The sequence below is a fragment of the Epinephelus fuscoguttatus genome, linkage group LG15, assembly GCF_011397635.1.
Source record: "Epinephelus fuscoguttatus linkage group LG15, E.fuscoguttatus.final_Chr_v1".
Classification (NCBI taxonomy): domain Eukaryota; kingdom Metazoa; phylum Chordata; class Actinopteri; order Perciformes; family Serranidae; genus Epinephelus; species Epinephelus fuscoguttatus.
In genome coordinates, this window is record NC_064766.1 from 20,571,699 (window position 1) to 20,598,472 (window position 26,774).

General features: G+C 41.2%; 1 protein-coding gene across 1 annotated transcript; it reads right to left on the reverse strand.

Moving 5' to 3' along the window:
* Positions 1–805: 805 nt before the first annotated feature.
* Positions 806–26,556, reverse strand: ccdc24 (coiled-coil domain containing 24). The gene is made up of 9 exons (XM_049598314.1): positions 26,523–26,556; positions 23,955–24,116; positions 18,868–19,046; positions 12,910–13,026; positions 12,719–12,823; positions 10,006–10,060; positions 3,982–4,042; positions 3,394–3,511; positions 806–1,894 (listed from the first exon to the last, which is right to left on the reverse strand). Exons 2-9 carry the CDS (start codon positions 24,102–24,104, stop codon positions 952–954), a joined length of 1,728 nt encoding a protein of 575 aa, XP_049454271.1. The 5' UTR covers positions 24,105–24,116; positions 26,523–26,556; the 3' UTR covers positions 806–951.
* Between the last annotated feature and the right edge of the window lie 218 nt (positions 26,557–26,774).

A 26,774-nucleotide genomic window follows, 5' to 3' on the forward strand; every position in this document is an offset into this window, starting at 1 on the left:
TGTTGGTCAGAACAAATAAATCCCAGGACACAGACTTTAGACAGATGCTCAAACAAACAAGGCCATATGAGAAATGAAAGCATTCCCTGTTATTTCATACAGGTAAAATAAATATAAACCTAAAAATATACCTGTGATTAAGGTGTGTACACATTTACAGTTCAACTATGCAGGTGTTACTTTGACTAATTAGACGCTAGATGTGTACACACTGTGTTAGACTGACATCTCACTGACTGTCTGTTTTGTGAACCTTTTAAAACAGTATGACAACCACCTTCATGACTTAAAATAGTGCATAAAACCTGATGGCATCATCTCATCATCAACAGCAGATAGTGGTAAAAGCTGTTACTAACAATAACGATGGCTCCATGAAACAGAAGCAACTGAATGGATCTGAGCCATGATTTATGTTATTACTTATACTTCTTAGAACCAGAAAGAGATACCCTGTCATTTTCTAATGTTCAGTTAAAACGTCCCGAGCAATTATTACACATCTGCTTTGTGGTTTGTAAAGCCTTAGTTGTGTTTTTCATGTCTGCAGGGCTGTACAGGCCGTGACCTATCTTAACAGCACATATTTTTCAATTAAATATTTAGACACTACAACATTACAATCACCCACATCCAGTCTGTAGATAACTGAGAGTTCAAGTTCATTTTAATCAGTGCTGTTTGGGGTGGAAAAAAAACAAAAACAAAACAAAACAGACACAGCTGTGAAATTATTCCAGAGTAAAACAATTTATGCAACTTGAGAGTCATCAAGCTCCAAAATATAACAGTCTCTCTTTGGCTCTTTGGTGTCTTTTAACTATGTGGGAAGAAATAAATGTCCAGCAGATACAGTATGTTTAATAGTTTGCAGTCTCATAAAAGACAGCACCAAACTTCCCTTGAATTTTCTTCCTGTTTTGGCCACAGATGTCTGGTCAGTGACATATCTCAAGTTGACACCCTTGCAGGAGGAACTGGCTGGTAAAACTTGATGAACTCCAGCTCTGTCTGTGTCTCTTGGACATCTTTCGGCCGACTACTAGTGCCCTCAAGTGGTCTTTTGTGGGAAGTGAAGAATTGTCCATTTATCCGTATAGATGCTGGATGGGTGCATGCAGCTACAAGGCTTTGCTGTTCATCTCCATCAATTCCACTGTTGCTCTTCCTACTGCCAACACAGGCATGAAAACTCTCAGAAGTACTTTTCCTCTTGTCAATATCTGTCTGCACTGTTGTTGACAGTAAACTACTTTCACAGGTACTATTCTGTCGCCCATTTTGTGTCTTTGATTGTACTGTTGTTGACACAGAATGGTCAGTGCTATTGCTGCTGTAACTGCCTGCATCACAGTGACGGGATGAGGGGATGGTATTGGTGTTTCTTGATCTCCAGGCAGGGCTGCTTTTTCTTTCTGTCTGTGGTGACAAATCAAACTTCCTGCCCGGGCTGTGAATACTGCGAATGGACGACAGGTGGATTTCGTGAATGGGTACGTTTCTTGGACTAGGACTACAAGTCGTGGTCCTGCAGTGGATATCGGCACTGTCTTGCTCTGGACAAAGACTGGGGTCGCGTATGCTTTTCACCATCATCTGGTCACTGCCAGGCCCTGGAAGTGAAGCATGCCCAGGAGTGGTGATCCTGTTGCCCACAGGCGTTTGTATTTTCCTAGGCCCAGTGGAGGCCGATATGCTTCTATGCTGTCCATGAGTCCTTAATAGTGAGGAACTATTAATGAGTTTAACTGATGTAGAGGTTTTGCTGGGAGGAGCGCTGAGCGGTGGCCTGGGTTTAGTGTGGCACAGAGGAGGAGGTGGATGTGGTCTTAGGGCTGATGTAGTGCTCAAAGCTCGCAGAGTTTCATCAGAAACCTTTTGTCCTGCCGACAGTCTGAGGAAAAGGTCACAAAATGGAAATCAGATTGAAAAGTGCGGTTTGATTTATTTTTTTGCAGTTAATCAATGGCAACATTGTGCATACTGGGACGGCTTAAATGGAATGAGAAGGCACACATTATGAGCAACTGTGAAGCAGATACTTAAAGATATACATGCAGGATTTCCCTAAAAAAGACAGACAAAAATAGAATGTATAGACTTATACAGAAGTAACCCCTTTCAATCATCACGTATGACCCATTAGAAGTGTGTGGTGGTGTATTTTTCTGCAAAGACTTTGCTCTCTGCCTGTACTTTCTTATTTTCTGTGCTTAGGACATTTATGGGTGTGTTGCCCCACAGCGCTCAGACGAGGTCAGGGCTTTATAGAAAGGTAGCGACCAGATGCCAGACGGTAAGCAGCAGGCATACAAGAGAAACAGCACAGAAATATGCGAGATGAAATGCTATGCTAGAGTGAATCTGGGGTTGGCTTTTACTTTCAGCACCCGACAATCCTGTGTAGTATACCCTTAAAGTATGGACTGTTCAGTGTGATTGTTATGGTCACAATGTGCATCTCTTCCAATTACTTTCGCCAAAGTGGTTATGCTCTCGGTTCAGCTTGTTTTTTTTGTCTGTTTTTCAGCAGGAGTACATAAAAACTAATGGCGCAATACTCATGAAACGTGGTGGAAGGGTGTAGCATGGGCCAAGGAAAAGTGCATCTTATTTTGGAGCAGCTCCGAATCATGAGGCGGATACACAAATTATCTTTCAATTTTGTTGACATAGCAAGATAGGGCATTTGGCCTTGGCGGAATAAATGCCATACAAGTTAGTAAAGTTTTATAGTTACAATTTATAGCCAGCTGGAGAAATACGATGATTATACACAACAAGCCACATTCACAGGCACCAGTAGTCCTCTGGGGTAGCCTTCACACGTAGACTTCATACAGAGAGCAATTGTTACAGTGCACATAAAATTGGTTTTGTTTGCAGATTTGCATATCATAGAAGACTGGACCATCTGCCTTGGCAGAGGTCTGCCCTCTCTAAGTGCCCCCTTCTAGTTCTAGTGTGTTTTAGTTACATTTTGGTACACCCTAAGGTGTACCTTGTCAGGCCTGGTTGGGAAAAGCTACAAAGAGGTATAAAGGACCACTGGTTCTCTCTCTTTCTCCTCCTGGTCACAGCAGCAGCGTTTATCTAAGTTGCTTTGTTTTAAGTAATTTGTTTGCTTGATGTGATGGGTCCGGTGTTTCAAACTCTGCTTCCATTAGGTTTCCAATTTTGGTTTAGCTTAAGGGGAATGCCCAGGTCAGACAGCCCACTGTGGGGGAAGTCCCTTCATTCCCTTTTATTTTATTTGGATTTATTTTGTGGTCACATTGGTTTTAAAAAAAAGGTTAAATAACATAAAGTTGTAATGTTTTTTTGCTACTCTTTCATTATTGCTCTCTTAAAAATAGAGCCTTTCTAGGGGTCGTCACAGTAAAACATACCAACCTGAACCTGTTTTTCAATTCCTTCAAATGCAGAGAGGAGGAAACTGACACTGAAGCAGGAAGCGAAGAGGGGTAGCGCTCCAAGTCCATTTGTATGGCTCCTCTTAGCTCTCTCAACTCTGCACAGACACCAATACCACAACACTGAGAAGTCTGACAATACTGAAACACACTGTCAGATACGTAATTACAGAAAACCATCAAAAGATTACAATCATCTAGTGCATACGGAAAAAAAGCAAGTACTCATTACTGATTTCTGAAAATGAACTCAATTGCTGTTTTACCCAGGCTGCTCTCTGGAGTTTTCAATTAGTTTCACTGTCGTTTGGCACAGAGTAGATAGATTTGGCTGGTGTCCTCAATCGCTCTTTTTTATTCATAAGTATGTTACAGAATGAGTTTTACAGCTAATGAAGGGTGGGTAAAATTATCAGCATTCTCATTTCATCTGTAAATTTATTCAGTGAGCTGCAGATTAAATGGGATTTAAGAGATAGAGAGAACTCCCCTCTCACACCGTGTGTGTTAAACAATAACATGCCACCAGATGGCAGCAAAACACCAAACTGCTAGTGTGTGGACTCACCTGCAAGTGAAGGTTCTGACTTAGATTCACATCGACTCTGACACTTTTGTTTAATATTTTCCTGCAAGAAACACGAGACGCAGAGCAGTTAGAGGCAGCGCTGATGTTTAATCATGCAGTTTGAGTGCACTTAATATAATACCACGGCACAAAGTAGGACACAGTCTGCCTCCAGTGACAGTAGTGGACGCGGAAAAACAGGAGGGAAATGTATTAAACATGTTTGAAAAAGCACGAGCCTTTGGAAATAGCAGAGGAACAAGGAAAAGGGATAAAAATAACAGAGAAATGGGAGAGGGAGAAGAGGAATGTGTGTGTGTATATATGTGTGTGTGACCACTAAACGATTGAGCAGCAGTCTTCCATCATAATTTGGCCTCAAATATCTATATCCATAGCAAATGAAAACCATAGTGCTGTGTGCGCGTATGTGTGTATGTGTGTGAGGGGGAGATTGAAAAGTGTGTCTTCGTGTGTTTGTTATGAGTGACTGGCAGCCTCCTCTCCTCATTTTACACAAGCACAAACACTAATGGAGAGTCTATATAGCAACCACAGGCTTTACACTAACTCACAAACACACGCACACACACACACACACACACACACACACACACACACACGCACACAAACACACCCACAGGCCTGGAGACTGACAGTTAAGACATATATTTTTGGTCTGTTTTCCCAGTGGGATTCAAACCCAAACCTCCCAGAGTTGTCTTTCAGAGCTGCAGACGAAGTATGTCTGCTGTCTCTGACAGTGAAGTGACTGAAATCCAAAACAACTCTAAAGCACACACACTCTCTCTCTCTCACCCACACACACATACGTAAACTCTTAAAATAGGCTTTGTGGTCCATGTGGGGTTTGAACCCATTACCATGGTGCTGACTTGCTGATATTTTAGGAAAGCTGTTACTGTTATTATTCCTATACATGAAGCTCCGGAACCCAAATCCACATCTGCACAGCCAACATACACAGCAAATCCCTTAGCTGATGCAGAACCCGAAACAGGAGAACAAGGGTCACCATTCTTGCCACAAAATCCAGCTTTTGGTGGCTGCCATCTGTTCTGCAGTATACTCGAACCACACTGGCCAAATATGATCTAGTTGGTCTACCAGCAAAAACCTTGACAGAGAATCTCCCTTTACCTAGCTTAGATGTTTTATTCAGTTTAGTCAATGTATGCAAGCAATGCTCTGATTGTTGATACTAGTTTAATGATGAACAACATATATTTTGACAACACGCCTGTCTTGTATGACTTGTCAGTAGTCTCATTCATCACCTTGATCAACATCAGCCCACCTCTGCCCAGTTTAGACCAGTAAAACCAGACCATCTCTGCTGACTCCACTGACAAATTACTCAGCCACAGACAACATCACACTGTGGCGCTCTTGCACTGACAGAGCACAGCTGATAACGTTATTACTACCACCTGTCCCTTGCAGGCCGTATCTATGGCTGAGACTGAAGTGGCTATGAGAGCATACAAGAAGCCTTGAAGGTTTTAACCTACATCATGAGCACATATAAAAGGAATAGTAGTGTCGTATGAGATACTAATATGCAGTAGGTGTCAGTCAACACGGCCCCAGTTTGGAGACGCAGACAGGAGTGCGGACACAGAAGCTAAGCAATGTACTGCTGTGGACAAGGGCAGCAGCTAAATGTATTTCAGCCACTTAAAAAAAGTCCCACCTGAAAATATCAATGTCAATTTAAGTTTAGGCTCTATTTAGAATATTTTCACTGCTTTACCTTGCAGTCAAACAGCCCTTTACGACGGGGAAGCCATTAATGGCTTCAGTTTTCCATTTGTGCTCTTGGCTAGGCCACCAGACTCCATTAATGAAAAATAATTTAGCTCACTTAACACAGGAGCGACTGGGCTACGTGTTTGACTTTGGTGAGTCCGAACCGAGCTCAGCATTGCCGTTTTCTTAAATGAATCTGGCCTTTTTTTTAGGCAGCTAAAATACATTTTGTTGCTGATCCCTCAAAAGCAGTGCATTGCTTAGCTTCCGTGGCAGTACTCCTGCAAATTAACATCTACTGTAAGTAATACACTGACTATGGATAAGTACCTCATACAACCCCACTTCAAAAGATCTGAGCTATCCCTTCAACAAAAGCAACAGACTGGGAAACTTCAACCAATTTATATAGAGCACCAACCTGTTATGATGTACAGTAATTGATGCATTCATGTAAACTAGTCCCTGAATTACATCTAGATAGCAGCAGAACAAATACCAGAGTAATAGTAGATTGTAGAATAGAACATACATCCCTTACACATTAGATAACAGAGAGGAGACCTGTGGCCAAACACCATCACAACCTTTCAATTACACAGGGAAAAAAATAAAACCAAGAACATCATCACTGAAATAGAAAATGGCCTGGTACAGGACTGTGACAGATGAGCTGGTGCTAGACAAATGACCTTAACTTGGAGGGAAGCTCAACGTGTTGCCAAGGACATGGAACAATGGAGAGAGCTCAGTGTGGCTTTAGATCAGATAAGAGACATAACAGCCATCATAATGCACTGAGTAGTGTCCATACACTGGTTTGAAAAACATTCAATTATTAACAGTTCAGTGAATTATTTTGTAAAGCTGCGGTAACACTGCACTCCCATAATTTCAGCATACTTTCCACCACTTGAGGGTGATTGAATAAACAGTTTTCTCAATCGTCTGACACACATTATTTGAACAGTTAAGACGGTGTGTTGTGTGCATGCATGTGGAAGTTACTCTTGGATTTCTCCTGGACCAAGTCATAGTATGTTCCTCCCTCCTGCTAAGAGAAAATGGGTCATCACAGCTGTGTTTAGGACAAATTTACGATTCGATCATACCGTATCAAGCCTCTAAATGCCTGATTTGGCTCCATTTAACTGCCGTTATATAATCTAACTGCATGGAATAACACTAAATCAATAGCAATTTCAGCTGCGCCAAACGTGGCGCTGATCAGACAGTCATGACAGTCCTCAAGCGGGACACTTATAGTGTCTCGAAAGAACACAATGTACAGCACAGCTTGCTGGCGAGCACTGTCACAAGATGTGTCTTGACACTTAACATATTTTCTTCACACATACAGCAACAGGCATAGCTAATTATGACTTGAAATACACAGAACAGATGGTAACAATCAAGATCTAAAAAATGTGATTGTAGTTGGAAAGTCTGAGTGTTTTCCTGCTTAGCATTGTCACTCTGGGTAAAATCTTCCAATCTGGATCAGAATCCAAATTCCTTTGCTCCATCAAACACATTTACGTACTGGGAATAAGAAGCAGCAGATTAAGTGAATGACTGAAAGAGTGGTGTGTTTCTTTTTCAGCATATAAACTCAAAATAGTGTGTTTCTGCACTAACCTCGTCTTTCCTGAGGCAGGGAAAGAAGAGGTGTCAGTAGTTAGAAAAAAGTGAGAAGTGTAAACCATGGCTGTAAGTTTCACTACCTTGCCTGTTTAGCCTCCCTTACAGTATATTCCTATATGTTTCTCCAAGCAGGAGCGGCTAAGTGAAACCTTAAACTGACCTGTGAATCAACAAGTTTGTACATAATAAGTCTTTCTAAAGATTTATGCCACAGTAAAAGCTAAAAAATCACACAGAAGATCGTAATGTCTGACTACAGTGTGCTCCCTTCCAAGGACTGATGAGCTGTCACGGTAGATGAAGCAGCGACGCCTTGCACTGCACGGCCACAACATCATCCACCACTGCGGCAAATAACAGAAGTGCACAATAAATTCATGCCATAAGAGCACAGCAACACCTGAGCCACAGCTTCAGCCCACCTGCTCACACACCACACAGCAACTCTTCGCTTGAGGAGGCAATTTCTACACAGGGAAAGTACAACATTCCTGCTTCACCACAGGATCATTTTGAGAGACATTTACCTGCCTTTATCGTAAATGCCTCGTGATGACAACCAAGAAAAGCCCTCCCTACAATTAGCCTCACACCCTCAGGTATTTAAGACTGGAACAACACACTGCTCTAATAATGTCCCGTCTGTTTTCTTTTATATCTTTATATGTTTCCTACAGTTAAAATGCCTGACGAGGTTTCCCACAGACAACACCAGCGCTGTTTGGTTTAACTTTGCAATGAGACTTTCACGTCACTCCTATTTGTTTTTCCTGAACAGAACAACATTTAAATAAGTGGGTCTTCATGCAACAGACACAATGCTACTCTATGGTCACACACTATATTCACTTTTGGTTCTTCAACATCTGAAACACATCAACTCAGTCTGGGATAAAGACATAGAAAACTGTATATAGATGAAGAAATTACTGACAATAGTCTGTCAAACTGGCAATATATGTAACACTCCCAGGCAGACACGCACATAAACACACACACACTGAGGATACGTAGAGATAACTTGCACATCTGGTCTACAGAATAGTCCCACATCTGGTTCCTCACTAACTCCCTCTCTTAAAATACCAGATAAGCATGACAGTGCAGCCAGATTGTAGACGTGCACGTGCGTCTCTTTGTTGCTTTTATGTGTGTGCCTCCAAATGTCTCTGTATATATGTATTAAGTCATTTTAGTGATTGGAAGGAGATTGATCTTACACAGCACTGCAAAGCTCTTGGCCAGACAGATGGGAAAAAAAAAAAAACAGGCTTAGACTGAGCCCTCGCAGGTTTCCTTTGTGTGTGTGTGTGCAAGCTTGTGTGGGAATGTGTGTGCGTCAAGTGTTTATATGGAAACCTTGGCGGGGTTTTAGTGCCAATAGAGGGTTAGCAGATCAATCTGAGGGTGTCCAAAGTGTGATTCAAACGTTTCGAATGCCTATGTTCGAGGAAGTCAGTGTCTTTGTTATGGAAGTGATCAGAAACGACATCATCTGACAATTTTATAGATATGTACAAACTACACATTGTGCACATTGAATCGAGCAACTGGAACTCATGTTGCCTGGGTCACAGAACACAGAGTTATGTTTAAAAATGAATGCACAACACAGCTGGAATATTTCATTTCTGTTTTCTGGTATAGCTGCAATAAACAGTATAACAAGCAAGAGTATTTAAATAGACAAGAACTATCTTTAATGTTGTGATTTTTTTTTATGTAAAGAAGCTTTAGAGAAATTTAAAGCTATAATGCGTAACTTCTGTTGCCTCCCAGCGGATAATGCGTTATTACAACTAATAAGCCAGCGGCACTTCCATGTACACAGAGCAACACTCGCCAGTCGCCACACACCGTACACAGAGTAACACTTGCCTTTGTGGTAGGATCCACTTCTGAACTGTGTCTCGGCCGCTTCTCCGCCATGTTGCTTTCTCTTTCTACCTGCGCTCTACCTCTTGCTATGACACTCTCTGCTCGTCCTCCCCCTCCCTTCTTGTTGTGAGGAAGCATTTTCTGTGCGCCTGCATGGGAATGTCGCCGGTCGACACGCATACTAAAAATGATATATATTGAAAAATACCGCGAGATGTTAGAGGAGCCGATCGGCTTAATCAGCATTGTGTCATCTCCTCTAGTAGTGGCTTGGGTGAAACAGACATTTACGGACCGGTAGAAGTTACACACTATAGCTTTGAGGTTAAAATCAGGTAGATGTGAAGAAGATTTTAAGGATCGAAATGTTGCCTTGCAAAGAAAAAAAGACAAATAAACTATTTATTTGGAGCCTAACAGTGTGCAGCACTCCTTTGGTCCCTCTTCTAAAACCAGGTAGGTAAAATTATGCCTCATACTGTAGATATACTGTAATATGAATAGGCTGTCCAGACTTGCAAGTACAGCATGGCATCATAACTCAGGGTTCTTACAAGGTTATATTGATTATGCCTGTAGCAGCATCAGTATAGCAAATCGATATTTTTGGTTTTGGCCTGGTTTCTCATAAATGATTGTAGGATTTGGATCAGTATTGCACTGGCAGCCGGAAAACAAAGAGGATTAAAGATTCATTTGGTAGTTGGCTGGTTTTCATCTTGTACTTCTTACCTTAAAATGCTTCACCAGCCTCTTCAGCGCTACACATTCCTCTGTTAGGACACACCTAGACCGATTGACAGACAGGTAAAAAGAAAGAAAGCCTTAATATTTACCATCAGTACTCCAGTTGTTTTTCATTAAAAAAAACGGAACCAAAAACTAAAATCTAGGTCAAAGTGGAAACTGCATTTTATAGTCTCAACACGCCCTCACAGGCAAACACCTTGGTTAAAAGCTGAGGCTCCTTTTGATGGTAGCTGCTTGTTTTCTTCCACATATTTAACATTGATTATCCTGACTGTAAGAGTATAATCAATTTAATTAGTGGCGTGTAAAACTTGCAGAATGTTATATATTCTTGAAGTTAATTGTGACAAGTATACACAAAAGATGCTGGAAAGCACACAGCAGCAGACTGATGAGCACAAAGATACAACCCTATCACACAACCGAGGCAGTGACAACAGAATAGGTGCATTTGGTGTCTGCTCAAAGTTGATCCTCTACAGTTTCCATAAGGGTACTGAGGATACAGTGTCCTATTTTTCTTTTCCCTCCGTCTCTCCCCCATACACACACTTGCTCCTTCTCCGGTTACATAACTGTAGTAGACTTTATACACTTCCTTCACATGAAAAAGAAACTTCTGCCTGCTCTGGGATCCATTTTCTGACAATGGGGCCTTTTGTTCTGGTTGAGTCAGGAAATGGGAAAGAGAGGGAGAGAAAGAGTGAGGTGGAGAGGGGGAGAGAGGGAGAGGAAGGCTCTCTTCCAAGGTAGCCCCAGTGACTGTGTTGCCCCGTGGGCCTCAAAGTGAGGGATGGAGGAAGAAAAGGAGGGATGGAGAGTGAAGGAGGGAGGGCAGCGACAGAAGCCACCAAGGAGAGTTGGGAGGAAATTAAGGGGGAAACAGAGGAATAGGAAAACGCTTCGAAGAACTCACTTACAGACTCACAGAGCACATATAAACTATGCCACACAGAAAAAAAAACACACTTACACAATCTATGCAGTGTGTCTCTGCTAGTTAGTGTTACAAATATCAGATGGTCCAGACAAAACATGTTCTTTTGTACTGTACCAGTGTGACATGTGTTGTTTACTCAATCTGTATACACTGTATATCCTGCTGTCATCCAGGTTGATCCTCTACACTTGTGGTTCCCAACTTGTTGGTCTGGACCACCCAAGGGGACCCAAGAAAGATCTGAGGGGTCACTGAGTGATTAAACAAAATTATGTTGCATAAAATTATGTTTACCTTTTGTTAAAAGTGGAAACAGACAACTTTTCAATTTTGGAACAGGCCTCTTTTTTCCCTGGGTAGTTTCTACAGTTACTTGAGTTGTTCCACCATCAGCCATTTTGGAGACTGGGGGATAGTAACTGCAGAGAACTTAACTGATATTCTGGTAACTGAGGATAGCTACCGATAGCTACTATAATGGCTGCTTAAATAACTATTCTCTTCCTGTTTTGGCTGTGCAATGGTTGACACACTTTCATTATGCTGTATATCAAGCTTTCATTTTCCCGAGAGGTCATACTCAGTCGTAGATGGATTTGCATGATAAAAGCAAGGCTTAAGCTACCAACACACTGCCGCCAAAGTGCTACGTCATGTCATTTGATGTGCATCAAGTGCAGCCCCTAGCACCAGTAAGAAGCTTCACACTGCAGCACGTCAACGGCAGACCACACACCATTATTACTATGTTCACTAAAAGATCTCTGCTTCTTCCATGTCTGCATTAGCTTAAAATCATGTGTGGGCACCCACTAATTAAACTTCATTTCTCACCTGAAGAGCCAATCACCAGAGCTGTGGCTCCCCAGGCAATATCTTTTTTGCCATTGCCTTTATAATGATAGGACTGTGGATCATTAGCGTGGGATGATTCTCAACCTCAACAAGTAGTCTCTTCTTATCCATTATTTAACACATACAAGAGATGACGACATCAAGAGGTGAGGAGGTAGTCGAGCTGCTACAGGAGCCAGGATGTGCAAACAGTGAGCAGGTGGGGGAAAAGTATGTTTTTTCAGGGGTGGCGAAGCTGGAAATAGGACAATGGCGTAAAGGGACGAACATCACTGGTATGGGGCTGTACACAAAAAAAAGGGTTGGTTGTTTTGGTGAATGCTGTTGGGTAGTGGTGTGTTTTGGTCTTTAGGGAACTAGCCTAAACACTGATGGTGTCACTATTTTATAGCCATTACACTTTGCAATCAGCATTAACTCAATAATGATAAGTTAAAGGAAAAATCCACTCTATTTCCACTTTAATGTTTGCTCTTTTCAGATTGGATATTTAGTCCTCTAGCGGAAAAATCACTTAAATTTCATGTTACATAACCTGTAATTATGGGGCACAGGTAGTGATAGCTTTGTTTTCAAGGGCCACAAGTAGAACTACATATATAGTTTATTTCAGGTATATCTGTATGGGTGTATATGTTGGCCAGTAAGTCATAAGAAATTGCAATTTTTAATGCCTAAATGTTCTGCTAGTATGTATCTTGATCGTAATTCTTCAAAAATACAAATCTAACAAACCTAAGAGAACAGCATTAACATGATTGGTGTTCATGTTCTGTGTTAATTATGAGTCACTTTTTTAAACTCCCAAATGTCGATATCAGTATTGCCCTAAAATTTGGTATCTGTAGAGCTATAGTTACAAGCTGAAAAAGTTGTGAAACACTGCTCAATCCAAATTACCTGAGGCGCTCCACCACTTGGTCAATATCAGTGACATTCACCTTGTCTCTCATTGCCTCAATCTCATCCTCAGCATTGGACTGGACTGAGCAGTGAGAACTCGGTCTGAAGACAAAAGAAGATTAAATTTGAAATTCACTGTTTATCATTTCAGTGAGGTATTCAAGGTGTATTGTACCAGTGTTACTTGCCTGCTTCCATTATCAGTATCTCCAGGGTTGGTACAGTTTCTGTAACAGCTGTCAAGGTGACTCATGGCGTAGTCCACAGTCTCAGGTTTGTACCGAAACAAGAGCTCCTCACCACCTCTATGGCAACAACAGCACAGAAACAAGACATACAAGTCAGTTCACTGAATATGCAGCTCTCCCAGTTTTTAAAGGACTAAGTTCTAGAAAAAAGATTTTTATTTTATTTTATTTGACTTTCATCACTTCAGTTCTATGTGCATAACTATCTGCAATTACTTTACTGTTCATATTTGTACAGTCAGTCACTTGTAAAGCACTGAGTATGCCATATATATAATCTTACAATGTCAGATGTTCATATTAATCATGGCAAAGCTAAAGAAACAGGTGCTAAAACTGATTGTCTTACACATAGTGTGAAATCAGGTGTTTCAGCACAGACAGCACAAGGAAAATAAAGTGTTTTTGATCATTAAAGCATGTAAATTTGCTCCAGGAGAAATACAAAATACACGTATGAACCTGAAAATGAGCATAATAGGTCTCCTTTAATTGCTAAGTTGATTGATTCAATTACTGTGAGCCTGAACAGAAGTCACGTTCCTTCTTTGTGCAGGATGAGCTGGTTCCCCTGGCAGCACAACATGTGCACTGACTAGAACTCTATTATCAGGGCTAGGCTCATTTCACAATATCTAAAAAAACTGATCTCAGGAAGGAAAGGATAAACAGCATCAGGATTATCTTTTCTGAATGATCCCTGGGAGAAAAAGAAACAAGCAGATGGTGTAGGCAGCAGCAGGCAGGGTGACAGCCTGGTCAGCTCTGCTTGGTTTTATAGTCCCTACACGAGGGAAAATGTGTCTTTTCTAGGCACTCAGACAATGAAATGGAGATGTGGGTGTGTGTGTGAATGTGGGTGGAAAGCTGGGGGATCAGGACCACACAGAAGCAAATAAGATAAATCAGATGACTTTTACAAGGGACACACCCATCCACACACCCTCAAATGGTTCAAATCTGGTATGGGAATGAGAGTTATTTTTACCCCCCTCCTGTTGATGTGGTTTCCAACAAATGAGTTCGTTAGGCCTTTGCCGCAAATATAGGAAAGTGTTCTCAGTTAACATGTCTGGTAAATTACATTACAATCCCCCCAAACACACACACACACACACACAAAACAAAACAACTTCCAGTGGAGAATATGAGAGAGAGAAAGATGCTGGTCTCTATCTTGATGCCTTGGCAATATTTTCTCAATTTCCATGCCGAGAAAGCGTATTAAATTGAACTAAATTGACAAACAGAGGGCTGCGGAGCATTATTAAGTGGAAGTGTTATTACGAGGGAAGTGTGTTGGGTTTACTCCTGAAAGCTATTCAGCTGATATACACTTGGGACTTAGCCTAATTGAATGATCAAAGGCCTGAAACACACACTCACCCGCAGTACCATGCATCAAGGTCAACAAGTATACCGAAGCCAACTTCAAAGAGAAAGGCGATTTGTGCTGGCACAGACTGTGTGGCACAAATACTTCTTTTTTTTTGGTAGTGCTCCTACATGGCCAATAACAATGGGCCGTATTTCTCCCTCTGAATGGGACTTTCAGTAATCCATTTACATCCGGGCCGAAGCACTTTACAAGAGTGACTTGTGATGTGACGCTAGTAAGGCCTCAGTTCATGTCTTGCTCAGTGACACTTTAATAAGACACAGTGCTGTTGTGGGCATCAGACCTGTGGCCTTATGGATATTGGATTGTCAGCTTAAACATCAGGCCCTGCTGTCATCCTGACTTAAAAGAAACCCCTGTAAGATTACTTCAAAATAAATCCCTGTCAACTGAGCTGTCATAACAAGCGCCAGAGTTGCATTATACATTTTCTATTTCTTGTGATGCATGAAATATATTATATTCTGCAGGGGACAACACTTTACAATTTTTCAATTTAAATAAAAGCACAACTGCAGCTGTTTGTGCATTAAAGATGACAGTGTTGGTCGGTCCACTGCTCTGGTCCAAACTGAAATATCTCAACAACTATCGGATGGATTTACGTACAGTTTCATACAGACATTCATGGTCCTCAGAGGGTGAATGTCAATGATGCTGATGATCTTCTGACTCTTCCTCTGGCACCACCATGGGGTTCACATTTGTATATTTGAGTAAACTGTTTCTACAACTATTGGACGGACTGCCATAAAACTTGGAATAGATATATGTTTTCCTTGGGATGAACTGATGAATGACTTTGGTGATCTTCTGACTTTTCCTCTAGCAGCATCATCAGGTCAAATTTCAGCTCAACCAATACTTTGGTTTCTGACAAAATATCTGCAAAACTAATGACATTCCCATCAGCTTCAGCTGTACTTTGTTTTTAGTGCTAATTAGTCATTATTGGCAATGTCAGCCCATGACAGATTTCTTCATATGATCATCTATTCCAAGCATGCTACTGCAAGTTTTTACATTACATAGCCTACACTGCTACATGTAGCTACATGCTAACATTAGCTAAACATGTCATCTTGGTTGCCAATGTTGTAAATTTCTCTCCCACTTTGGGTCATATTTCTGCTGGAACATGTTTAGTTGCATTTTGCAGCTTTTCTTGGTGATTTTTCACAGTAGAAAGAGTTGCGATACTCTGATGCATTCATTCCATAGGCTGCAATTATGGTGCAGAGCATGGACTGAATGGTGCAGGGACTCCACTAGTGCAGATATGGAAGACCTAGGAAACCCTGACAGAGCAGAGTGGACTTTTCAGAAGGAGGGCTTAAAGACACAGGTGCTAAAACAGGGCGTTAGCATGCTACCACACTAAGCTAAGATGGTGAACATGGTAATTATTACACCTGATAAACATCAGCATTGTCACTGTGAGCATGTCCACATCATGGACGTTGGTTAGTGTGCTGATGTCAAAGCACTACTGTGCAAAGGTACAGTCTCATAAAGTCACTGGCATGGCAGTTGAGCACCCAAAGTAGGTCATATACTCCTTTCCAATGGCAGTAGATGAGTTTGGCTCTCTTTTTTTTTGTTTTGTTTTGTTTTGTGGCATGTCACATTCAACATCATGCATGCAAGACAGGCCTAGTAAACAGTATAAAGCAGTATGAAGGACAGTGAAATGTCTCATTTTTGTTTTCTTTTATATCTGCTACTTATTCAGCTTTTCTTTCAAACTTCTGTGCTGACTACTTTGGAACAATATTCCAGCGCTCCTTGGACGGAGACGACAAAAATTTGTGGCTGAGATAAAGAGTCAGAGAAGATGCACAAGAAAAATCACAAAAATTAGCTAGCCTGGCCGAGTGTCATGTTTCCATCACTGCTGATTAAGGCTGATGTCAACAAAAAACGGTGACTACTGCAGGGTCATTTGTCCCTGGAAAGAAAACCAACTGTAACCTTTCCCACTGAAGACAAAAGGCAGATGTTTGTGGGTGTTTGTGGAGGTTTTTGTACAGTGGCCTTAGAGTTGTTTGTTTTAGGAATGGTCCAAATGAGGCATCAACAAATGTAATAACTTAGAAATTTCTGTAAAAATTAATGCAGATTCTACATATTAGGTCAGCACAAATCTGTAAGACCAGCGGGTCCTAACAGAAGAGTGAGGATGATGATACAAAATAAGCACCACCACACACACAAAAAAGACCCCAAACCAATAGAGACTTGCCTGCAGCCTGTAGTTTAACAACACATAAATGGACACAGAGTAAAAGAAAATCACAATAAAAAGGAAGTTGACAAATTGACAGGCAATAAATGGTTTGTCACAGTAACGGGGAGCAATCCATCTTATGTTGTGCTTTTCTTAAAAAGGCCTCGACAAAACCTGAGAGGTGACGCAGGGCAACATTCCTGGCAGCAGTGAGCTGGTTGCTGGGATAGTTACTAGCTCATACATACTGGGACTCTCACATGTACACACACACACACACACACACACACACACACACACACTTCCTCACAAACACATTTTCTTACATAAATTAGGCCCTTAAATTGTAATGTAAGGGTGTGGGGCAGTGTCACTTACCAATATTATCCTGCCAACAGGTTTTTTTATGACATTCTTTGGAGTATTTTAATACATGTCATTAAATTACCAGTTGCTACAAGCTTATTTCTGACCCGAGCTGTAAGATTAGCTGTAGAAATTAAAAACCAAACAGCAATTAGGAAGTTTTATCACGACCTCTTGAGGAGTTTATAACTCCCTGATGGCTATGCTTTATAAAAAACAGACAGAGTATCAAGCTTCATTGTGTTCTCCCTGTGAGCACTTTACCAACAAAAAACTGAATAAAAATCCGATATAGGCATTTTTGTGCATTCTGTAAAATTTAAAATGAGTCTTTTTTGAAGTAAAAACATACATTTAATCCAATAAAACTGGCAGTGACTGGGCCTTTTAAATTGTTTGTTGGCATTCAGTGTGGAATGCATGGAAGTCTCCCTCCTATAATTGTCCCATTGTTCCACAATTCCTAAACCAGTTTGCAACATCCCAACGCCAAACACCTTTGTTCCTCTGCTTTCCATCCCATTTGTAACTGACGTGGGAACACAATGTAGCATTTTATGGCACTCTTTGTTGGGGGGGGGGGGAAATGACGCAGATAGTGTGAGAGCAGGGTCTTAACCTACTTATCCATACCATCTCTTGGCTTGTGAAAAAGCCAGAGCGTCATGTTCAGTGTAAACCACTGACCAGGATAAAGAAATATCTGTGCAAAAGTTACACTATTAAATTAGATCAAGAGGGAAACTGTGTTTACTGAATATTAGAAAAAATAATCATACAAATGTTGAATCCAATGGCTGTTAACACATCTGGAACTAAACTGCTTTATTAAGCCTGTAGCTGTCAAACATTTAAATTTTAATTCAAACAGAAAGCAGAGAAAGTAAATTTCCTGAGGACTTGGTTTAAAAAATGTAAATTCTGCTATCTTGTATGCTGTCATTAAGTTAAACAAATGACTGAGAGTTGACACTGGATGATAGGCAATTTAAAGTCACAAGTTAACCTAACCTGCATGTCTTTGGACAGTGGGACGAAGCTGGAGTACCTGGAGAAAACCCACACTGACACGGGGAGAACATACAAATTCCACACAGAAGGGCCCCAGCCAGCCAGTGGGTTTGAACCCCCCATACTGTGAGGTGACAGTGCTTACCACTGCACTACTGTGCAGCTTTGATGGATTGTGGTGTTTGTAGATTTTTTAGCGCTTTGTTTCCGGTAATTCATAACAAAACCCCATTACTCTCACTAGAATTAGTAATGCAGTTTCTTTCCTAGTGTCTTTAATGGCTTCCTTAAGTTCTACAAATAGACATAAATTAAAATCCATTCAAGTTTCACGAGCTCCATGTCATTATGCAAGCATGAAACAATTGCAATTGTGTCATCCTCATATGAATTGTATTAAGGACTTCACACATGTTCACAAAGAATAACATAAGGCAAAAATTCAATAAGAGAGAAATATTCAATGATTAAAAGTACAGAATCTAAGCAGTATAAATGAAAATATAAGGTATATAATGATTTAAAAAATACAGCTGACGTGTGTGCAAACAGCAGTACATCTCCAATGAAGGTGCAGTATGACAGATCTGGATTAAATATGGCATGTGCTCCAATAATGGCAGCTCATCAGTCTTGTCAGATTGAGCTCAGAAGTGCCACTGCTTTTGAAAAGAAGCTGTTTTCAGTGCATTTGCTCTTGCAAAATTGCCTGCCTGATGGGAGGAGCTTTTACAGTTGATGTCCAGAGTGTGTAATGTCTTTAATGATGTTCTTAGCCCTCCTCTCACAGTGAGTGCTGTATGTTTTGGGGCAATCCATCCAAAGGTAAAAAACTATCAATCATTCACTAACAATCCACAGTAGTGTAGATGTGTGTGTTAGATGTTACACCTACCTTCCCTCCCCGCTGACTCTCTCTTTGAGAGTCTGAAGTAACATCTTGACCTCAGCTCTCACCAGCTCTTTGACTGCAGGTGGGTCAGCTAGAGGACAGGCCTGCTGACGTGGGGTCCCTGTCCTGCTCCAGTTGTTTCCTTGATGGCTTGCCTGCCACATCTTGTGCCACATCTCCGCCTGCAAATATTGTTATTATTATTATGGTTAGGGAAGAAAATTAGGGCTTATACGTGCAATATCTTAGCAATAAGATATTCATGTCACTGCTGACAGCTTATTTTCCTGCACCAATTGACGGCGCTGATAACTGATAGCATTTTTATTGGATTTAGTGGACCTCTCTTTTTAAAGCAGAGTGGACAGTCCACTTGCAATATGCTGCAAGCAGTGATCCAGACATCCGTCATCCAGTGACTCTCCTGACAGCCTCCCTGACTGAGGATGATAGCAGGACTTTTCATGTCTCAGGAGAGGCTTTGGAGGATTATCTTTATTTTCTTTTGAGTCTCAGTGAGTCTATACGGCTACAACCTGTGAAGAAGCAAATATACTGTGAGTGTATCGGTGCATACTCTGGAATGCAGGTAGGTGAAGAATTCAACTATATGCAGCACTTATATTGAATGCTACACTGTTTGCTCTTTCGGGATTAAGAGGCACTGTTGACCAAATTACCTCATATATATAGGCATCCTGGACTGATACACTGGGCTAGAAACACAGAGCTCAATACGTTCTGCTTTCGGTCAAGAAAAAAAGTAAACGTAAATTGTTAAAATATTTAAAAATCTGAAAATAAATAATATATATTTATATAATATATGCTTGGTGTGGCTTCTGCAGTGATGCAGGCGCTATGCCGGACAGTTGTAGTGAAGAGGGAGCTGAGCTGAAAGGTGGGGCTTCTACTGGTCCATCTACGTCCCAACCCTCACCGATGGTCATGAGCTCTGGGTGGTGACTGAAAGAATGAGATCATGGATACAAGCAGGCCAAAATGAGTTTCCTAAGGGGGTTGGGTGGGCTCAGCCTTAGAGATAGGGTAAGGAGCTCGGACATTCATAAGGAGCTCGGAGTAGAGCTGCTGCTCCTTCAAGTTCGAAAGGGGTCAGTGAAGGTGGCTTGGGCATCCTGAGTGCCCCCCATTGGAGGTGTTCTGGCACGTCCAACTGGTAGGAGGCCCTGGGGCAAACCCAGAACCTGCTGGAGGGATTACATATCTCATCTGGCCTGGGAACACCTAGGGGTCCCTTAGGAGGGGCTGGAAAGCTTTGCTGGGAAAAGGGACGTCTGGGGTGCTTTGTTTGGCCTGCTGCCTTCGAGACCTGGCCCCGGATAAGCGGATGAAAATGGACGGATGGATGAATGAAAATATAATTGATACAAAAATCTGAATGAAAATGTTAAGAACACCACCAACTTGCATCACAAATGTTGAAGTTAAACTGGTTTTCACTCACTGTGAGTAACCATCTCCATTTTTCTCTTCACATTCTACTTATGAAAACATTTTCAGATCTGCCTTCGGCACAATAAGACATTATTAACTGTAAACTGCTATAAACACTTGACACTGTCTTCCTGTTCCAAGAAGACAGTGTCAAGAAGACACTTGACACTGTCTTCTTGGAACAGGAGTTAATGCACAGAAACATGAAATCTGAGTGAAACTTTCCTTGAACCAATATATTTCTAATGAAAATCTGGAAATCTGATGAGAACAAGCCTTACTTATGTCTCATACTTTACTGTTGTTGCTTTCACTGTGTCACACTTCACTACATGCAGCACTGACTGAGCATGATGCACTTAGTGTTGCCTGTCATGAGACAAAACAGCTCTAGCTGCTGCAGGACAAGGCAGCTTTTTAGTTCTTGCAATTTTGCTACAGTGGGATTATCACTGCAGATCAAGGAATTGTAAAAAAAAAAAATGTGGAAAAGGTCAGTCTTTATGCGTGACTTCCTTTGTGAGTTGGTACAAGGGCTGAGCGCCTGGGACCATAGGTGCACTTTTACACTCAGCAGCTTGTTTTCTGCACCTCCACACAAACCTGTGCTGAAAAATTACTATAATTTAACCAGAATGTAACACCTCGAGGAAAATCAGTGAAAAAATAAAAGATGCAAAAACTTTTGCATGTGAATGCTCGTGTGCATATGTGTCCAAGTGAAGTCTGGAAGCCATTAACGCCTCCACACCTGTTGCCTGCCAATCATTTCTGTCATGTTGCAGTCAAGACTTCACTTCAAAGGGATACACTGGAGGATACTAAACACACAGCTTCTGGTCTTTGCACGTGTGTCTACGTGTGCGTGTGTCCTCGCATACCAGCATTCACACACAACACACACAGCCCTTTCCACTCATGCTGGCTTCCTCTGTCTGTCTTTGGGTGTTGAGGTGTTTATGTTACAGGATTCATGGCTCACCAGCTAACAAGTCGTTCCTGGATCATTTCTCCCCCCTCCCTCGGCTGTGAGACTGTTGATCTCATGCAGGAGCTATTTTAAGGGAGTGCTGTTGAAACCTGTCAGTTAAAAAAACCTACGAGAAGCTATTATGTTGAATTATTTAAATTGGGTTGTAGACTACATTTAACTTTAAGGGCTCATTTTCATTCAGAGTGGAGAGAAAGTTGTGAGCGTGTGGAGGGAGGAACAGAGAGATTGGCCTTGTAGGGAGACCTGAATAGAGAGTCTAATGTTCCCTCTGATCTAACCGCCAGAGACAATGGAGACCTTGATGGAGGGAGGGATGGCGGAGTTGAGGAATGGAGGAGTCACCTGCAGATCAACTATTACTTTTCACAGTGGCTCACTGAGGGATGGAATTCATTACATGGCTGAAGGAGAAAAAGGGACAGAGGAGAGAGAAAAACAGAAGAAGAAAGACTTGGAGATAGGCAGATACAGACAGGGGGAAAAGCATGAGAAAAGGAAGTGATCCACCCTGCAGTAATAACTGAAGGAGCTGAATAAGGCGCTCTGTGCTTTGTTTTGCTTTTTCCTTTTTCCCCTGGAAATTTCTCAAAGCTCTCAGCCTTTAAGTCGTTGTTTCCGTCTGGCGGCTTCATACAGCCAGCCACTGCATACACTGAACTTTAGGTGACAAAACATCAGTGCTACACTGGAAGTCACACACACGGTAAACACTCGCCCACGTCTGTTTTCTCTACGCAGACACATACACAATTGAGTCAAAGGATACATGTCGCTAATGGTTTTATCAACAGTTGAGGATTAGCCTTTTTAACCCTGTTATACCGACCCCCTGACTCACTGAGCTTGCTGGGCCTCATTTTGTGTATGATTGTGTTTGTGTGTGTGTGTGTGTGTGTGTGTGTGTGTGAGCTGAATTACTCTGCATCATTGTGGTTTGATTTTTGGTTTAATGCTTCCTGAAACAATGGTTTAAATCCAGTTTTTGTTATGTAAAAAGACATTTAATTTGACGACTCATTGCAAATGAAATATGAGTGTATGTGGGTATGTTTGTGTGTGTGCAAAAGGGAGGGAGTCTTGCATGCTTCAGTGTGTTTTGTAGATGTCAGGTCTTTTTTTTCATGTTAACTGTTACAAAAATAATATGTGGTCAGTGTCTACATGGCACTGCTTGAGAGCTGAGACAGCTCTCAAACATGGCGACTGCCCTGTTGGCTGGCTGCAGGCTGATAGCATCTACAGATAGAGAGATTTCAAAACTGAACACACGAAAGAAGAAACAATAGAGGGTGGCAGAGGAAGGAGAGCGGGGAAGCAAAGACGACAGACTGAGGTTGTATTCATTTCATCAGAGGGAAAACATCAAATACAGAGATTTTGATATCCCACGGAAAGTGCTGATAAGATGAATTCTTTGTGCCTGTGTGAGAGCTACAGACTTGGTCTTCAGTGCACATGGCATAACCTCTCTTATGTAATCCAGCTTGAAAGGAATGTTTCCTCAGTAGACTAGGCCACATTTTGTCACATTAAGATTTAAGGTCAACCACTGAGCCATTTTCATTGAACTGTAATGTTAGGATTTATGTCATCCTGGTTAATGTCAAGTTGTCATTATAAAGACATCCCAAACAAATTTAATGTCAAGTTGTCATGACAAAGACAACTTCTGGTAATGTCACTTTGATTAATGTCAAGTTGTCATAATCAAGACAACCCAAACAATGTCAACTTGTCATTACAGAAACCGAATGACACTTAATGATAGCAGTCATAAATGTTTATGACATGTACATAATGTTTATGACAAGTTCATGATGGTGTCATGTCATAGTTATGACAGTGTCATGTCACCTTTATGTAGATACCTTCAAGTAAAGTGTTACTGACTTTTCCTGTTATTTAAAATTTGATCATATTTCTTAATTCTTCTCCAACTTTTATTCATGATTTGTGACCACACTTAAGGGGTCAATCTGTTTTTCTTTGGAATCATTTTACCCCATCCATTTCAAAATGCTTGCCTCCAGTCTTGACCTTGATTTAACCTATTTTGTGAGGTGTGTGCCGCTCTACCTTAGCCGCAGATGTTTCTCATCGACCTGCAAGTCTTTCTTAGGTGAGGTCATTTTGCCAGAGCTGAGTGCTTTTCATGCAAGAGGCTTTGTTAAGGGCAGACTGTCTAGCTGGCCTTGAGCAAATATTGATGTCTGTCTGCCTGGCTCACATTTGGACTTCACTGCAGCACTGACAGTGCCAGTTAACCCACATTTCACTTTTATTAGGGAGTCTGGGGATTAATGAGTGTATGCAGCCAAACTAACCTACTTACACAACCTCACACTGCAGTTCATAAATTGTTTGGTCAGGAATGCTTAGCTGAGCAAAGTTTTTTTTTTTTGTTTCACCCCAAAACTGAGCTGAAAAGGAAATTCTTGTTGATGGTGTGGTGGTATTCTTGTGGGATCCTATCAGAGACAGACCCAGTGTCTGAACTCTTTGAACGAATAAAACATGAATGATGAAACAAGCTCTGCCCGCTGAATCTGAAGAGGAATGTTCCAACTTAAAAGCAAATATGTGGTAGCTACATAATAAAAAAAAAAGAAATCAGAAATAGTGCAATCATTCAAACACTCACCTCAGTGTGCACCTCGGTATACATATCTATCAGAGAGAGGCCCAGTGCTGTGTGGATCTTATCCAGCTCTGACTCATGAACATGTTCAACGATCAGGCTCCATAGGGACTGGCCAGGACACCAGAGCTGGTTTTCATTGGGTGTCTGCATCAGAATGGTGATCTGGCAGTGAAGGAATGGAGACAAACTTAAACACGGTAAAATGTAACTCACTACATTTAGTCAAATACAGCACTTGAGCACAAATTGAGGCTCTTATACTTAAAGGTCCAGTGTGTAGGATTTAGGGGGATACACTGGCAGAAATTGTATACACTGTAATATGTAGGCTAGGTTTCCTTTAGTTTATAATCACCTGGAAATAAGATTTGTGGTGTTTTTGTTACCTTAGAATGAGAAATTTATATTTACCTATGGAGCTGGTCCTCTTTCACAGAGACTGCCATATTGTTTCTACAATAGCCCAAAACAGACAAACCACACACTGGCTCTAAACAAGGACATTCGAGTTTTTGTGTTGGACACTGTAGTTCTCCTGCACGGGAGAAGTTTCAGTCTAGTTATAGTCTACAACCTCAGTTGCTAGGTGCCACTAAATCCTGCACTCTATAGACCATTACCTTTATCAATTATAATTATTCCTTCATTCATTAATTTCCGTGACTGCTTATGTTGTCAGGGGTTGTGGAGGGGCTGGAGCCAATCCCAGCTGACATGGGTGAGAGGCGGGGTACACCCTGGACAGGTCACCAGACTATCACAGGGCTGATACATAGAGACAGACAACCATTCACACTCATATTCATGCCTATGGACAATTTAGAGTCACCGATTACCCTGCATGTCTTTGGACTGTGGGAGGAGAAACTCAAACATCACAATACACAGCTGGAGTACCCAGAGAAAACCCATGTTGGCATGGGGAGAACCTGTAAACTCCACATAGGGCTTCCCCACCCTGAGTTCCAATCAGGATCCTTCTTACTACGAGGCGACAGTGCTAAACACTTATTATACATTATACAACAGTTAGTTCCGGCCCTGCAATCTGATTGGACAGTAAAACCGTGATGATATTGGAGTACAACATCACGGTTATTTCACTGTGTATGTATCACTCCGCCTCACAGCTGATTGCAATCAACAATCAAATCAAAACTGACGGTTAGTGTCAGTTAGGTCAGCAGTTGCGTTGTAGGCTAATTAATTCATCCACTGTCAAACAGCCAAAAATATGGATTTATTTCCTAAAATAAGTTTTGAATTGAACTATGAATGGTCATCAGAGGAAGATGAGGGAGAGGAGAAGCTGAATCCATCTGAGCACACATCCAGGTTTGTCAGTGTTTCATCAGCGGAGCTCAATGACTTGGAGAAAAGCAACATACTGTCAGATCAGAAGGCAGGGTCGGCTGTGCCTGTGAAGCGACAGTCCACCATGCAGTCACCACAGACTTATTTCACCGGCTGCACAATTAATGGAAACGTGCTGATAAATGTGTATGAAGAGTAAGTGCCTGGCGCACCATGTCTGCGTTACATAGCAACGGTGACAGCGGAGTCCTGAGGGAACTATTTTTGTTGGCGGAAGACAAATAAAATGCTTAAATTATCTATTTTGTCCTCATTTTTAACATTTCTTAATCAGCCTTGCTTATTTAACGGTTGAACTGTTTTATAAAAGCAATATCACACTCGAGCTCGTGATGTTGTACTGTGATATCGTCACGGCTGTGATTCGGTCGTAGGCACGAGGCCGCAGGTACAACATCACTCCCTCTCGTGTGATATTGCTTAATTATAATAATATAGTATCAAATTAAACTATACAATTATACTCACCCATATTTCAGAGATAAATGTTGTACCTTTAACCCCACTACATTTTTTGGCAGCTATAGCTTCTATTTAATTTGCAGATTAAGGTTTTACTAACAAAATATTCATATTGTAAAATATCCTAGCTGTAGATTTATAGCCTTAGCTACACATTGAGTACTTTTACTTATTACATATTACATATACATATTTTGCTGATATACAACCAGAACTAGCTACTTCTGCCCCAAAAAGATCATGGCGAGATTTTTTTTTCTCTTGAACTTATGTTACACTCACTCAAATAACTTTAAGTTACCTTACATTAACTTTTGCATTTAAGGATCTATTACTTCCGCATCTTTAAAACTTTCTGTAAAGCAGTCAATGCTTAACGTTTCTTACGTTAAACATTTCAGTGCTTCTCCTATCACTGGTTAACATTAATGTCGTACAATTAGTAAAGGTTGAGGAGCTGCTTGTTGGAATAAAACCCAAAATATTACCGGGTTACTAAGGCTCCTCCTGCTGTATCCACAGCTGTTGTTAGCTACCGTTAGCTAGTTAGCTAATTGAGAGCTCGGGTACCTGTCTTCACCTGAACAACACAACCGAATATTTCACAAACAATAAGTATTTACATGGCGTATCTCTAATAATAACAATCAAATAACAAAACAGCTTCAGTAAAACACGGACATAATTTATAAAATGTGTTTTCTATGTTGCTAAAGAGGAAAAAACGCTCACCCCAGCTTGTAGTAGCAAGACTATGGTATCCAGGGCAAACTCTACTGTTGCTAAGGGGGAGATATCGCGAGATCTGTGGTAACTGTCAACAGCTGGGTTATCTATGCATCTTAACCATGATCTTAAAACAGACTTCTTTTTTTCATATACGCACATGCATATTTATGTTTTTTTTTAATCAAAACGACACGATAAAACTGCAATACATAATGACACAATGGAATAAAGCAGGCTAAATACATATTCTATATT

What these genes read in the sequence shown, in the direction of transcription:
- ccdc24 (XM_049598314.1), bottom strand. Translation starts at nt 24,104, where the DNA reads ATGCAGACACCCAATGAAAACCAGCTCTGGTGTCCTGGCCAGTCCCTA. An exon ending in AGAGTCAGCGGGGAGGGAAG is followed by an intron (nt 13,027 to 18,867) that starts GTAGGTGTAACA and finishes TTGTTGCCATAG; the next exon opens with AGGTGGTGAGGAGCTCTTGT. An exon ending in GAATTGAAAAACAGGTTCAG is followed by an intron (nt 1,895 to 3,393) that starts GTTGGTATGTTT and finishes CCTTTTCCTCAG; the next exon opens with ACTGTCGGCAGGACAAAAGG.